At 43.1% G+C, this 16,408-nt stretch overlaps 1 protein-coding gene across 3 annotated transcripts in view; it reads right to left on the bottom strand.

Annotated features, from left to right (window-relative positions):
- MRPS31 (mitochondrial ribosomal protein S31) overlaps positions 1-14,328 on the bottom strand; it is a 56,060-nt gene extending 41,732 nt beyond the window's left edge. The window contains exons 1-14 of one of the 3 annotated variants that reach the window (XM_058831542.1): positions 14,173-14,328; positions 13,641-13,714; positions 11,503-11,580; positions 9,281-9,328; positions 8,414-8,572; positions 7,892-8,011; positions 6,478-6,577; positions 5,595-5,658; positions 5,016-5,080; positions 4,392-4,452; positions 4,064-4,145; positions 3,893-3,981; positions 1,522-1,583; positions 548-628 (exon numbers count right to left, since the gene is read on the bottom strand). In XM_058831542.1, the coding sequence (XP_058687525.1) occupies positions 548-628; positions 1,522-1,583; positions 3,893-3,981; positions 4,064-4,145; positions 4,392-4,452; positions 5,016-5,080; positions 5,595-5,658; positions 6,478-6,577; positions 7,892-8,011; positions 8,414-8,572; positions 9,281-9,328; positions 11,503-11,580; positions 13,641-13,690 (1,059 nt within the window). In that variant the 5' untranslated portion in view covers positions 13,691-13,714; positions 14,173-14,328. The other 2 variants (XM_058831532.1, XM_058831549.1) reach the window with 2 other exon arrangements.
- Positions 14,329-16,408: the final 2,080 nt, after the last annotated feature.

Here is a 16,408-nt window from a genome sequence, read left to right as displayed (position 1 = left end):
TCTGAGGCAAAAAACTTGCGTATTTCCCAGTGAAAGCAGTCTGCAGAAGATGCAGATCTCTACCCAAGCCAAATCAGCACCATGGCCCATCCCAGGCTAGGCTGCAGGCTTCTATGCATCCCTGTTGAACAGTCCAATTGCCTTATAGTGCCATGCTCCTGTGAGGGTGCCCAAACATGCTGTGGAATCTGCATCTGTCCAGATATTCTAGACCTGACCAGACACATTTGTCCAAGTCATTCTGCTTGAACACTGGGGCTGGACTGAAAACTTTCCCAATCTCAAGAATTCTGTTGTTATCCTAGATATTATACTTCAGATTTGACATTATTATGCAGAGGAAGGTATAATGGAAAGGGGAAAGATACAGGGTAACCCTGTCAGCTGTTTGTCTTCCAGCTCTCACAGAAAGAATACAGAAAGTTCAGGAGTTAAGCAAGCAGTAAGAACCTACATCTCTGAAACAAGGCAGGGGAGGTGGGGTAGCATAAGCACCCACAAGGTTAGTATTGTTTTGACTACTGTTCCTGAACCTGTTCAAGTTTACCTGTGAGGGAGTTTCAACTCCTTGAAACTTGGTACTTGTGCTTCTATCAGTTCTTCTCTCCCCAAAGTAGTCCAAACTTTCCTACACAGGATGATAATTTCAAGGGTTAAGATATCCACCCCACCACCATTCTCCTTGAGAAGTGGATAGTAAACTAGAACTATAATACTCTAGTCCAGTAAAGGATTGCAAGTGGAAATATGCAACAGTTCTTTTAGTACCTTCTAAAGGAGACTTTTAACTACAAGAAGGAAGTACTAATTAGGAAGTCAGACAAATCTGCCATTCGTGAAAGTGAAGGAAAGCAATATGACTTTAAAGCAATTACTTTAGAACCACCTATATTTCTCAAGTGCTCTGTAACAGACCAAGCTAAACACTAGATCAAATCTTCACAAGCAAACTCAGAGGAAAACAAGTGATTAAATGGATATACAGTCTTCCCAAGAGTGTCTTGGGCCTTCTGCGTCCCCAGTCTCCAGCTGATATATCAGACCTGGGATACAAAAGCAGCATCAGCACCTGTCCTGGCTGGGACTTGATCTTTCTCCCTTTCCCTAGAAGGGCTTCCTTGGCTGTCAAGAAAATTCTTGATGCCTCACATTACTTGGAAGGAGACTGGGAAAAAAACTGCTTAAAACCAGTGATACTATCTTTAGGAGAGTTTGCTCAGAAGTCACCTACAGCTTAAGTTGTTGCTCAAGACCCAAGACAAGTTATTCCTCCAAAAAGAATCCTTCAATTTGGTGACCTGTTAAATGCTGTTTTCTCACTCCTTTCAGGTCATGAATAGTCTCCTTCAGAACTTACACTGTAGCAAGACTTGCATGAACTTTTGTAAAACCAGACTTTTCAGAGAATCCTTTTTCTAGTATAGAATTTTTGCAGAGTATTAGTGCATTTCACCAATTCAGTAAATCCTAAAAGCATATTTTGAATACTACACAAATAAAAAAATAAACAGCAGTTTTTACCTTTGCGCTCTCAAACTGGTCACTGTCTATGAGCCAGGTACAGACCATTGTCCCAGTTCTGCCTGCATCAGACATACAAATCAATTTGAATTACATCAGTTCAAAGGTGTTTGGGATTATTTTTGTGAAGGTGAAGTCATCTCCTGTTATCTCACCTATTTCAAGAACTAAAAGTGATAGTCAAGTAGCCATGTATTTCTGAAAAGAATGAGTTAAAGACAAGGTACTACAGTTTGTCAATTTGTTCCTTGTCCCCACATTTTCATTCCTAGAGACACTAAGGCAGCTGATCAGTACCTGGATACTCCATTCAGCAGGAATCAGTCAAGCACTCTACTAAATCAGGATATAAACTGAAACTTCCCAATGCTGTAAGTGCAAAGAATTGTTTCTCTGCCCAGCTGTTTTCCCTGCAACACTACTACGAAGCCATCAAGTCTGCTAGCATAAAGATGCCTATATAGTTTCAGTTTTTAATTTAAAATCTCAGAGGTCAAGTCACCCTCCTCACACTTGTTCTTCAAGCTGATTTTGACCTGCAGATCGTTGCAACATTCAGTTTTGCAAAACCTTTTAAGACAGAGCTCCACCTGGGGGCAACAATTTAATTAGTAAGTAACAATTAGTAAGTAACCACCTACTTTAAGCCAAGTATTTGGAGTAGTAACAGCAGACAGCTAAAGATGCGGCAGATATTTGCAGGGAGATTTGGCTTACTTGCAGTTATTTAAGCATTTCAACAGCTCCCACACCACTGTTGGTTCAGAAAGCACCTGCAGGTTAGCTCATATCTTTGATAGCTTTCACTGTTCTTGCTTCCATAAGACTTCATTGTACTCTTATCACCTAATATCATGTGTATCTTGATTAAAGATCCAGGAGTACCTGGAACATTCTAGAGGGGTAAAGTTATGGAGCAGATCATCTTGGGTGGTATCACACAACAAACAAAGCACAACCAGGGCACTCTTCACTGGGTAAAACCTGTCTGGATGGCCAGGCCCAAAGAATTGTGGTGAACAGAGTTACATCCAGTTGGCAGCTGGTCACTAGTGGTGATCCCAGGGCACACTAGTGAGGCCAGTTCTGTTTAGTATCTTTACCAACAATCTGGACAAGGGGGTTGAGTGCATCCTCAGTCAGTTTGAAGAGGACACCAAGTTGGGTGTGTGGGAGTGTTGATCTGCTGAAGGGCTGGAAGGCTCTACAGAGGGATACTGACAGGCTGGATCAGTGGGCCAAGGCCAACTGTATGAGGTTCAATAAAGTGAAGGCATGGGACCTGCACTTGGGTCACAACAACTCCACAGAGTGCTACAGGCTCAGGGAAAATTGGCTGAAAAGCAGCCCACTGGAAAAAGACTTGAGGATGTTGGTTAACAACAGCGGAACACGACTCAGAGTGTGCCCAGGAAGGCCAATGACATCCTGGCCTCTATCAGCAATATTCTGGCAGGACCAAGGCAGTGATTGCCCCTCTCTGCTTGTCACTGGAGAGGCTGCACCTTGACTCCTGCATTAAGCTTTGGGCCCCTCACTGCAAGAAAGACACTGAGATGCTAGAGTGTGTCCAGAAAATGGCAACAGAGCTGGGGAAGGGTCTGGAGCACAAGTTTTCAAGGAGCAGCTGAGAGAGCTGAGAGTGTTCAGCCTAGAGAAAAGGAGGCCCAGAGGAGACCTTTTTGCTGTAAGGATCATATTGAGGTGGGGTTGGTCAAGTAACAAGCAATAGGAAGAGAGGAAGTGGCCTCAGGTTTTCCCAGGGAAGATTTAGATTGGATATTAAGAAAAATTTCTTCTCCAACAGGGTTATCAAGCACTGAAACAAGTTGCCCTGGAAAAGTGGCTCAGTCATCATCCCTGGAGGTTTTCCAGGAGATGTGCAGGTGTGGAACTGAGAGACACAGTTTAGTGGTGAATTAATGGTCGGACTTGATCTTAATGGTCTTTTTCCAACCTACACAATGGATAGTTTGAGCTATACTACAATGCAAAATATTCAGTATGGGTGACTGGCTACCAGAAGCAAAAGCAGCAGCCCAACACTTAACAGTAGCAGTTCCAGTAGCCCCCTATCCCCAGTCTCCTGCTATCACAGCTGCCAGAACACCACAAAGTTACTGAAGAATGTTTTAAGAGACATAATGCCAGCTTAGACTAAGAACCAATTTAGACTACCTAAAAATGGGGTAAAACACTATAGTATTATAATATTATACTTGTGCTAGTCATCACAGTGTCTGCAGTATTTGTCAAGTTACACTGTAAACCCACCTCATAGTATGGTTTAAGGCTACACTTTAATAAAGAAGCTACAATAACAAAGAAGTGTGGTTTGTAGCATAAACAGATTGCACATGAGAAATCCTACCTTTTCCTCCTTTACAGTGAATTACTATGATGTTCTTCTCATCTTGACTCATCCATTCACGGACACTGGCAGTGAATTTCAGCATGTCCCTAAATAAGAAGAAAGTTATTGGATCAAGGCAAATGCCTAGACAGAACTATTACAATGTATGTATTTCTTGACAAGACTCACTGCAGTGTTGGGACGTTATGGTCATCAATGAAGATCCTTTCCACCCTGTAGTGAAAGTACTTGGGGTCATAGCCTTTCTCACCTATAGCAAAAGGTCTGAAGTTATGCCAGGAAGGGAGAAGGATTGTAACAAAGAAAGTGGTTTATAACACACAATGGCTGGTCTGATCATGTGCTAGTGTCCAAAATACAGCAGTGTTAATAGATTAAAGTGAAAATATACTGAGGTAACTCAGCTAAAGCCATGCATGCTTATCTTCTGGTTTCATACTTTTCACTTACACATTAAATTTTATTTCAAATATAGACAGCAGCTAAAAACACTTACTGCAGAGATTGTAGACTTTATAGTGGTTTGGATGTTTGGTGTCCAAAAATCTTGCAACTTCCTGAGCAATAACAAGTTCAGAGTAGTTAGTGCTCTACTTGCTATTTCCACTGCCACCTCAACCCCCACCCCCATATGGGATCAACAACTGCATTCATGAACGGCCCTTGGAAAGCAGGCCTTTCCAACCTGACAGCTCAGGCTCCTGTCTGGAATAGAAGTACTACTGCAGCTATCCTCCTGGCCCTATATATGTTTCTACAGTATCAGAAAGCACAGCTCTGAAAACAACATTATGTATACAGACCTTTAAGGCAACTTTATTTAGGTGAATAGATATTATCACCATTACTAGCCTGGGACAGAACTGCCTTGATTCTTCAAAACATTCCCAAAGAACAGGAGCATCAAAGCGCTGGTGTGTCCACACTGTGAGATATAAACCATTAGGTTTAGCTGAGACACTACAACATAAGCAGTGCAGCACAGTGGAGATCATCAATCAGTCATTCCAACCAGCAAAGGCAGCAGAACTAGGGTTGACATTATTTAGGCCACATGTAAATTAGCGGGAACTTAGAAACAGGTCTCAGAAACAGTGAATTTGGTTGGTAAGATTTTTACCTTTATGGGATTCCTGTAGAAAGACTGCTTCCCAGAAGATGGAAATGACATTGCAATAATTCGATCTGTTGAGAAGACAGCAATCACAAGTAACAGCAGGAAGCCCTCCTGCACATAAGAACTAGACAACTGAGAAACATCCTTATGAAATGCCTTATTCTTACCCTAATTGTAAGAACAATCTATCAATTTCTGGTAGGCTTTCCTCTACATTTAGCATAGCTAGAGCAAGACAAATACTTCCCAAAGCATCAGCCACCATCAAGTGTCAGTCTCCAAAGAATCAGAAGCAAAAATACTATAAATAGTTTCCCAACACTGGTTCCCTAGGCCTCAGATAAATTTCTATCATTACATAGAGCATGTACAACTCTCCCAGAAGGCTAATTCTGGAGAACAGTGTCAGTAAGGAATCCATAATTCAAAATCCCACAGAAAAGGAGTAGGCCTAGTTTGACTTCATACTTAAATTTCATGAGTCTAAAACATTGTCTGTATTTCATTGCAAGCTCTTATTAACTGAAAAACAAGTCTTCACAGGACATAACATGCTGCAAAGCGACATTTGTTTCCACAAACCAGTAATATAAGTGAGATCCAGATCAAAGCCATCTTTCATATAACGTCTTTTGTTTTCAGAGACCTGACCAAAGGAAAAAAAAAAATAGTAAGAATTAACCTTCCACAAGAATGCCAACAATCATCAAGCGTTTCCTGTTACTAGTAAAGTTCAACTATCCAGACTCTCCAGTTAAGCTTGAGTAGCAGAGCCTCATTTCATTACAGCATTATCCAAGAGCAAATTCCTTTCTAGGCAAAAGCTCTGTAGAGAATTAAAATCTTAAATATCAAAATTTATTCTAGTGAAAAGAACACTGCAGATTCTATGAATACTGCAGCATGAATCTGTCATTGTTATTTGAGTGTTTGGTGACTGAGGGAAAAAAGTATAAAGTTAAGGGTACTATAACCAAGACTGCTTATTCCTAAACAATAGGCCATACTTGAAGCTTAAAGTACCACTTGAATGCCTTTGATGAAAATAAGAGGCATTGACAGTGGATAGGGCTTCAACAGCTAGACTGCTTTGCTTGCACCCAAGATAAACCATCACACACATTAAAATTCCTACTTTCCCCCATGTGAGGGAAAACAGTCTAAGTACCACACAAGCTAGAAACTGTCAGTTGAGACACACAGGGTGTTGCAATCACTTTGACATACTGGCCTTCCAGGTCAAGTTGCTGCTTACTTGAGCAAAGCTGAGGTTGACAAGGCTTTCCTGAAGCTGGAGGCAAAGCTCCAGAGTCCTGTCAGGGACATGGAACAGATGTGCTGCTTGGGCAACTATCAATTGCAGACCAAGAGGCCACGATCGGTCTTGCTACTTACCACTGATGCTGCCTGAAGAAAGAGTTGGAAACAGTAGTAATAGTCCAGATATGTTAAGAGGCCAACTTACCATTCTCCTGGTCACCATTTCCAGATGCTGCTTTTGTGAAGCCAGGAGAAATACTCTTATCAAGATGACAATTCTCAGAATCCGGAGGAAAATAACCATTCTAGATGACAGATTCACCATGAAAGAAAATCAACACAAATAAACTTATAGGCAAAGATTAAAGCTGTTTAAAAGCTGTTTCAGGGAAAGTTTAAAACTTTGTTTCGTATGTTGAACTAGGACATTTCAGGCTGATTTTGGAACAAATACAGTTTCATGGGTTTATTGTTAAGGATTTTTTGTACATGAACATGTACATGAGTATATGTTCTCAACAGCTAAGAGAACTAGGAAATCCCCTACTCATTCAAACAGACTTCCACAGGCATGTCTGGCTAGAAAGCAACAACATTAACATTACCCATGTTATTATCACCAAGTTTTTGTTTCCTTGAAGCTTATTCTCAACTATACATTTGAGTGTATGTAGCCACCTGAAAAATAACTAAAAAGAAGCTAGCCAGGATAACTACATCATGACTTAATTAAGAAACCTGAGAACAGATCAGTATATATCCTGTGTTTAATCATTCAGCAACCTGAACACTTGATTTGGTTTGTGGAACTTTGAACTATTGTTGAACTTTGAAGCAGGAAAGAAGCTTAGGCGAGAGTTTCTATCAAAACAACTGAACAAGAGCAGCTGCTTTCCAAGTCCTAGGGACAAGGGAAAACTAATACTGAATTCATTCTTTAAGGAGCTAAGTGAGCATGTATTTTAAGCAGCACACACACATTCTAGGTTTTGATACATTTGTGTAAAAATGCTGGTGAATACTTGTGGTGGTTTTTTAGCACCTCATAGGTTATCATCTAATCAGGATACAGAAATCAGAAGGATATAGGACATGAAGCAGCTTAAGCACATAAATAGCATGTTTCCTCTCCCCAAAAGCATAGCTGAAAAACCCATCATATATTACCATGAGATGCTTGGGAAAGCAAAGTGAAGGAAACAAGACAGTTTGGAAACTCTTTCTATTTTAAGATCCTTTAGACAAGATCCTCCCTTTGCTGTCTGTTACATTTGCTATGATAATACAACCCTTCTTTCTGACCTTCTTCAGACCCTCCTCTCTATTATGGCTTTCACCTTTCCCCAAAAAGTGCTTGAGCCAGAGCATTTGATGGCCTCACTTTTAGTTACCCCAACTAGCATGTTCAGATCCCCTCTGCCTTTGAGGCAGGGGCAGCCTACAGCATAACCACAGACCAAAGCTGTGTGTCTGTCCTTCACTGGTCTGTACCATGACACACTACCACAGTCCCATTTGTGATCTCATATGCACACATCTCGCTTAGAAGTGCCAAAGAAAATTCTTAGAAGATTATCAAGAAAAGAGCTCACACTCACCAGCTGCTATACCACTCTTACCTTGGTATCTCCTCTGCTACATTAAGGTCTAAGAAGGCGTACGTCAAGTTTATTAACAGGGTGCCCACCACTATACATGCATCCAAAATATTCAGTTTGGACTGGAAATAGTTCCTGAAGCTGAAACCAAGCAGAGTCTTAGACAGATGCCAATACAGGTAGCAAAGACTGAAATATATCTTCAAGAAGAGAACCATCTGTACAGAGCTACTGCTGGAGACAAGCTGTCCTGCAGCTGTTCTTAACACTAAGCACTGAAGTCACACCAAGAAAGCAATCTTACCCCTGATTTACGCACTAGTTAAGGCAAAGCTGATGTAGTTTCTGAGTGCTCACTTATACTGAAAACACTTATAGTTTGTTCTATAGAAGGGTAACCACCAACATACACAGCCAAGAAAAGACGTGGCTATTATCTATGGCCAGAAAATTAGCCTACAGGACACCATGTTCATAATTCAAGCTTGTTCCTTCCTAGCTTGAGGACTTGCCACGTGGACTTAATTTTTGCCCATGGCTTACCCTTCAACAAACACCCTCAGGAGAACATCGATGAGAAAGAAGAGTGCTATTGCCAAGGAAACAAACTCAGGAATCTCTGTACCCTTCTTTGTCTCACTGATAGCCAGATCCAGAATCACAACTATAATGTCCACGAAGATAAGTACAACTCCAAAGACTCTGCAAAGAGAAAAATACAAGTTTGAGAGGCAGAAATGAACATTTATCAACTGAACAGCACAAACCCTGATTTCTAAACTGTTCCAGCAAGAGTGTGTTCTCTTACATCGACTGAAGCCTGCTTAATTAGAAGCTGAAGGTTTCCAATTTCATTTTTAAGTAATATGCACAGAGACCATAATCCATGTGGAACCACACATTTATCTCAAACACAGCTGCAGTTTTTAATGTATGACTTCACAGCTACCTAGAAGCAGTGCAAACCTGAATGCTTTAAGGCATGCAAGTACCATTGCTGCTTTCACCTTACTGAGCTTCCCTCCCTCTCATGACTTAATACAGTCCCTTAAGAATAACTGTCTTTAATGGCTTGCCTTGTTCCAGCACCTAGAGCACGCACAACTGACCAACTGTTTGTTCAAAGGCTGGCAGTCAAGAATAAGCCATTACAGAGGTTTTATCCAAGTCAATGAAATCTGCAATTCCAACTTGCATCTCTTCTTTGAGAATGTAGTCGTATCTGTTTAAGTCTTATTTGTCATTTCTAGTACTTTTCTCAAGTTTCCTTTCCTGTGGGTGACAAGGGAATCAGTACATTCAGACAAATCATCCTGGAGTTACTGATGTTTAAGGAACTCTCCAAGTGCCTACAGCAAAAATGAGGACTATTTTTACCTTCCCCGCATCACTACAAGCTCAAGCTTTTACCTGAATCCAAATGACATCACAAACGGGGTAACTTTTCTCCTAGTTGCACTGCAAGAGAAAAGAACTGACATCAAGACAAGTGACATTTTCCTTCAGATATTCACCACAAGGGCACTGTTATATTCTTTTGTTCACATTCCTTTGGTGTTAGTATTCTGCATACAAGTGATTTCTCTAAGATGAGATTACTCAGTTGCATTTATGAAGTATATAGGTTGAGTACTTGAAAACAGTGCTTTGATCACTTGTTAGAAAAAAATATTACTCAGCTTCCAGACCCTAGAAATACAATAGTATGTAGTTACCCATAACATTATTCCATGTCACAATTCCAGTGATACTTGAACTCTGGCTTAGTAAGCTATAAGAAGCGGGTTTATATAACAGCTATTGGTCAAGATTGGAAGATAAACATCTCTTAATATATTTTGTTCCATATATTGGCTTATTGTATCTTGACCATTTTTTTTTCCAGTCTTGAAAAGAGCTGCACTTGTTCACAGCTTCTGTGCCTTTGAAATAGAGGGATATAAATCCCACTTCTACTTTAAAAAGGAAACATCAGGTTGGCCTTCAGATTGAAAATCCAAATATCTTTCAAGAAAAAGTATTTCTGAAGTCAAGTTCTTCCAGTTGTGAGAATTATCTTCAGTCCTAGAAGGGTCACAGCTCTTGTTTCCAATTACAGTAGATTTTGTTGCCTCTTTGGTATGCTTTAAGCCCTTTGGTTTAGAACAAAGCTTTTATGTAACTCTCTTTCTGGCTGGAAGTCTCTTTACATTACACCAAGAACTTAGGTAGAAATTCTTGGTGTAGAACCTGCAAACCTCAAGTGCTGACAGTTTGAAAAACAGACTGCCAGTCTGTTAAGTAATCAAATTATTACTTACTACTGTAAGCATCAATTCTTTTCTTAGACACTTAGAAGAAAACACCTTTTTTCAAGCATATCACTAACAGCAGGACTTATCATTTGTCCTAACATATTGACAAAAAGTATCGATCGATTTATTTTTCACTGTTACAAGAAGTTTTTGTCAGCTGAGTAATGCACATTCGTGCCAGTGATCCTGTCCAAAATACTTGCTTCCTCTACGACAACTTGAGCATTGCATTTCACTTGGTGCACTTCAATAATCCAGTTTAAGACAAGGCTAGATACCTTTGAAGTGCTGAGGCAGCATCTTGCTTGGGTTACTGCATTAACCCACACTTTTCATTATTAGGTTCTTACTCTAAACTAAGGTACAAGGTCTAACCAGAAAACATTTCCACTCTTAAGCCGGAAGGATATATGAGGGCTGTAGTATTCACTTTTCCTATAGAAGTCAAGGATGTAATATCATATCTTGTCCTGAAGGCAGCTTAACATATAGAAGGTTTTCCCAGTATTTAAGAATGCCAAATATTTAAGGAAACACTGCAATAGTAACACTAATGGTTTGCTGGTCTGTGTCTGTCCAGTCAATACTATTATGATAGTGGGGACATCAAGACTTCAGCTTTAACAGTCTATGGACAAGTACCTCTAACTAAGTACACTACAGACCGAAATATACACACACCATCCCAATTTGGCCTGCCAACATCTTAAATCAGTTGAAGGAAACACAGCACATTTGACTACATAATTAGCTTAGAGTTTTTGTGATATATATTTGGCAATTCTGACTTCTGAAATCTAGAAAAACATGTTGTCACATAGAATAATTGAAATAACAGGTTTAGGTTTACTGTTCTTGAGCTGCAAGACTTGCCACTGACTTGACTAAGTTTGCTGTAAGAGTAACTGTAAAGTAAACACTGTCAGGAAATAACTGCTTCAAGAATAGCGTTAACTACTAGCAAGTTCAGACAATTTAGTCTTGATGAGTTCCACAACGCTTATTGTTTTGCCCAGATACTCATCCACCTCATTCTCTCACTACCACTTGTTCTTCTGTGCTCTCACAAACTCATTCCTTTGGGAAAATTTAATCAATGTGGTTTGGACTACTCATTCTCCATAATATGATGGACTTGTGTTCTTGGGTTGGGCTTTTATCTCTAGAGGGATAAAGAGGATTCCTCAACTTGTCTTCACTATGTCCAAGAAGAAATGTCAATATCAAGCATTTTACTGGGCTTATCTCTACTTCAACAAGCCACCTGCCTTCTTATTTTGGCTCATCAGATTACCCTTCTGGGGATAAGCGAAGAAATTTATTACATCATTAGCTTACTTGGAAAAGCTGTCTGGTCCATTACGCTCATCACGACCATTATCAATCTTTACTGTGGCCTCTTCAGCTGCTGGATAGCTGGCAAAGAAATAATACAAGTCACACACTGATAGAGATGTCAATTCTGGTTATTGCTATGCTTTGTTGTTCCAAAAAAAAATAAGCATTAACTGTCAAGTGAGCAGCAGCCTGAGCCAGAGCAAGGCCCAGTACCAGGGGAAGAAAGACTTCCTCTATGCTGGCATAGCTGAACCCTTTGGCTTGTGCTGATCTATTTCCCATTAGCAGCCCCTCTCTCAAAAGTTTTCCCTTTTTCCCCCCTAAAGAGAGAGAAGTGTTCAGCAATAGGATAGAGGGCTTTGAAGCAGGGCATCCACAAGTCTGCTAAGGACTCAACAGTCCAGGCTCTAGAAGCACCGGAAATATGCTTATGCAAAATGGCTTCAGAGAGTCCAAGTGACATTAATACTTTCATAGTGACCTTCTTGTACAGAGAATTAAGGTTTTCACCAGAAAAAGACATAGCATAGAGATGTTTTTGTGCAGAGCAGGATACCAGACCGGAAACTGGAAGAGCAGAGCAGTAGCTGAGCTAGTGCTAGAACAGCAGTTTTTTGGGGTAGTGGCTGCTTGCCATAACTTCCTTAAAAAGGTCTCTTCAGATCAAGTTTTTGTTTTTTTGAAGGCCACAAGACAATTTCAGAGAAAAAGTGTAGCATAAAAATCCAGGAGTCTTTATTTCAGTTGTCTCCACAGAAATACTGTGATGCATAACAGCACAGTCACAGTGTTTGCTGAGGCTCTGCCTCTGGTTTCACTGCTTTGTGGGCAGGAACAGCTAAATACACATATCCAATATTGATGTTTCCATGCTGTACTGAGGCAGCCTAGCCTGTTTGAAGCATTAGTGTAATAATTCTGAGGATTCAAATATTCTTCATCCTCCACAACAGACATATGCACCAGCACTGTTTCTGCAGTCTGGGCTAACCACCTTTTAAGCAAGGAGTTTCATGATGCTTCTCCTACAGTTTCAGCAACCAGTACTGATGCTTTACCACCCGTACTCAGTATCAGGCTCACTAGAAGAATTATTCTGATGCAACAATCTTAACATTCAAGCCTCATTTCCCAGCTCCAGTGTTTCCAGTGAAACCAGTGTCCTCATTCTGTTCCTAGAGCTGAAGCAAATCTCTAGTGATGGATAGGCATTCAGGTTTGCTGCCCAGCTACTCTTACAGAATATTCACTTGGGTGTTTATACTTACTGAACAGCAGAAATGCTTCACTTATTAAAGCCTGCTACTGCTGCAGCAATTTTGCTGCAGGTCACTTGCTTATACTTGCAGACACATGAAGTGCACCAAACAGCACCTTCTTATCCTCTACTGTGATTAAAATATGCCACAAGAAGAATGAGAAACAGAAGTGTTTTCAGTTAGGAAGACAATCTTTAAGACAAAGATAAAACAGAAGTTAAGTCCAAGTACACTGTTTCCATAGTGCTCCCACACAAAAATTCAGTTCTAGATAATGCTTTCCTCAGAGGGAGTTTGTTTTGCTGACCATTCTACATCTAGTTGTTGTCCAAGACAGAACAAGCTCTCAGCAGCAAGCTACTACAATTGGGCTTTGACTATGGGAGTAGAAGAGAAAAAAAGGAAGACATATTAGAAGAATTTGTTTCCTTCAGGCATACACTCCATACAGAGCGTAAGCTTTTCTGACTGCTCATAGCTGAAGGGAGCTTCAGACTTGAGGCTTTTAAAGCAAGCAGAAAAAGAACATCTTGCTCTACAAGAGACCTTGACACCCTCTTGTAAGTCTCTTGACAGTCTGGATGCTAAAAGAGAGCAAACTTTAATGCCATGGGCTTATTATACCAGGCATAGAGACCTTGTACTCATTAATCACTTTCTAACTACTTACAAGAAGTGAATCAAAACAGCATATTTCTCTCAAAGATATCCCTCCTCTCAGACAGCAGCACTGGTGGGAGAGGGGAGATAAAAAGACTGTATGCTATATAAAGTTCAGACATGCCATCATTATTCCCTTTTTTGTATTTGAATCACTAAAGACAGGGGACCACACACCACATATTCAATCCCAAACCCCTCACAATTCATTACACTCACCCAGATGATTCTCTTGGCTGGGTCCCTTGTTCATACCTCACAGCTGTCATTTTGCCTGTTGTTGCCCTGCTGGTCTGAAGAGAAGCGCACCAAATTAAAGTGAGACAGTACAAGAAACAGCGAATAGCAGCATCCTATAGTAACCTCACCCTCACGGTCCCAACAGCCAGGCTTCTGCTTAATTTTCAACTATTTCCACCCTACGGTTGACAAAGCTCAATCTTTTAATTATAACACTGGTGAGCGTCAAGGCACTCAGCACTCCGATTAAAGGGCTTTTGACTACACCAACCATACCACAGCGATAACAGCATCTTTACCTCACGATGAAGTATTCCGCCCTGCTTCAAGCTCTGAAACACAGAGGAGCCCCAGCTGGCACCTCTGGGAGAGCTGCGGGCGCGGACTGAACCGCAGGGAGCAGGTCCGGGAGCTGCCTCCCGGCAAACAGCAGCTTCCCGGACGGGAGGCCCGCACTGGGTCCCGCTGCATCCGCTAGCGCAGACCCCCCGGAGCCCTCCCCCCGCCTCACCTCGGCCGCCGGGCTCAAAGTCGAGCCTGGACACCGCCCCCGGCGCCCCGCGGACTCAGCGGAAAGTTGGGTTAAACTTCCTGAGGGCTGTATCCCGGCCCTCCCGGCCGCCTCCCGGCCGCACCGCGCCGCCAGTCCCTCTCACCCGGCGAGCCGAGGCCGAGGCGCGGAGCACGAACGCTGCCGGAGGCGCCGCTCGGTTGCACCTGGGCCGGGCCGGGCCGGGCGGACCCCCCCCGCTGCCATGGCAACGGCCCCGCGCCGCCCCCGCACCGCCCGCACAGGCCGCGGCCTTCCCCATCCCCCCGGGGCGCGCCGGTGGGCGATACCCGCTTGGGTCGGAGTGTCGATCTGCTGCAGAGTGGGGAGGCCCTGCAGGGAGATCTGCACTGGCTGTAACGATGGGCCGAGACCCAACAGCATGAAGTTCAACAAGGCCAAATGCCAGGTCCTGCACTTGGGGCACAGCAACCACAGCGCTACAGGCTGGGGGCAGAGTGTGTGGAAAGCTGCCCCGCAGAAAAGGACCTAGGGGTGCTGGTCGATAGCGGCTGAACATGAGCCGGGAGGCCGTGGCCCAGGTGGGCAAGAAGGCCAATGGCATCCTGTCCTGTATCAGCAATAGTGTGGCCAGCAGGAGCACGGCAGTGAGTTCAGCAATAGTGAGGCCACACCTCCAGTAATGTGTCCAGTTCTGGGCCCCTTAACTCAGGAAAGACACTGGGGTGCTGGAGAAGGTAACAGAGGTGGTGATGGGTCTGGAACACAAGGTCTACAAGGTGCAGTCGAGTGCGCCTGGGGTTATTTAGCCTGAAGAGGAGATGCTCAGGGCAGACATCACGCTACTAAACTGACTGACAGGAGAGTGGAGCCAGGTGGGTCAGCCTCTTGTCCCAAGTAAATAGTGACAGGACAAAAAGAGATAGTCTAAAGCTGGGAGGTTTATGTTGGACATTAAAGAATTTCTTCACAGAAGGAGTAAATACACATTGGAACAGACTGCCCAGGGAGTTGGTAGATTGACCATCCCTGGAAGTGTTCAAGGAAAGACTGGACATGGCACCTTAATGCCATTGTCTAATTGACATGGGGGTGTTCAGACATAGGTTGGGCTCGATGCTTGCTGGAGTCTTTTCCAACCCAATTGATTGTGTAGTTCTGTGTGGGGCCACACTACTCCCAGCTCATCAAACCCCAGTCAGCCCTACCATCTGCTTCCAAGTCCCAGCCTCGCAGTTTTTGTAAACTTTTCTGCTGCTGTGGTTTGATGCCTCTCAATGCCCTTCTCATGGCATGACAGCTTTGAGGGGCTGCACTCGAGGCAGGGTCAGTGCAGGCTGGGCAAGGGCTGCAGGCCATCCAGTCCCCCACAGCCTGTGGCAGCTCTTGCCATCATCCAGGGCAGAGCATCACAGTGAGCACGTGGATTTTCACACGGCATCGAACACTTAAGTTTTCGCAGAATCGGAGCCTCCAGAATGTGATGTGTTACCCTGTGCTCTGCAGAGACTTCACGCCTACCTCGTTACCGACAGCCAAGTGAGGAGCAGTTCCCCGGGCATCCCACGGTACAGCAGTGCTGCTGTAGCTGCTGAGGCCGGGCTTGCGCCGGAGAGGCTTTCTGCAGGACACCAGAGGGAGCCCAAAGCGAGCTTTTAGCGGCTGCTCCCACGGCTGCTGGGGCTTGGAAGGCGGAGATGCGGTAACTGATGGCAGGAGCCTGTCGGGATGCTCCCTGCCCAAAGGAAATAAAATCCTTGAGGTGAATGCTGAGAATTCTAAGCACTACACTAAAGAGAAAGTTTTCCCTTCCAATATGTATAAATACATAAATATCTAGTACAGATACTGATAGCAAGTAACAGAAACATAGAATAATAGAATATCCGAAGTTGGAAGGATCCACTAAGATCATCGAAGTCCAACTCCTGTCCTGCTCCTGACACTTCAAGAATCCTGAGAGCGTTATCCACACATTTCTTGAAATCTGTCAGGCTGGTGCTGTGACCACTTCCCTGGGGAGCCTGTTCCAGTGCCCAACCACCCCCTGGGTGAAGAACCATTTTCCCATATCCAGCCTAGACCTTCTCAGACACCTTCAGATCATTCCCTCAGATCCTGTCATTGGGTATCACAGAGAAGTGATCAGTGCCTGCTCCCCCGCTTCCCCTCATGAGGAACCTGTAGACTGCAGTGTGGTTTCCCCTCAGCCTCCTCCAGGCTGAACAGACCAAGT

This window comes from Poecile atricapillus, chromosome 1 (genome assembly GCF_030490865.1).
Source record: "Poecile atricapillus isolate bPoeAtr1 chromosome 1, bPoeAtr1.hap1, whole genome shotgun sequence".
NCBI classification, from domain to species: Eukaryota; Metazoa; Chordata; class Aves; order Passeriformes; family Paridae; genus Poecile; species Poecile atricapillus.
This window is presented reverse-complemented; position numbering and strand designations above follow the sequence as displayed.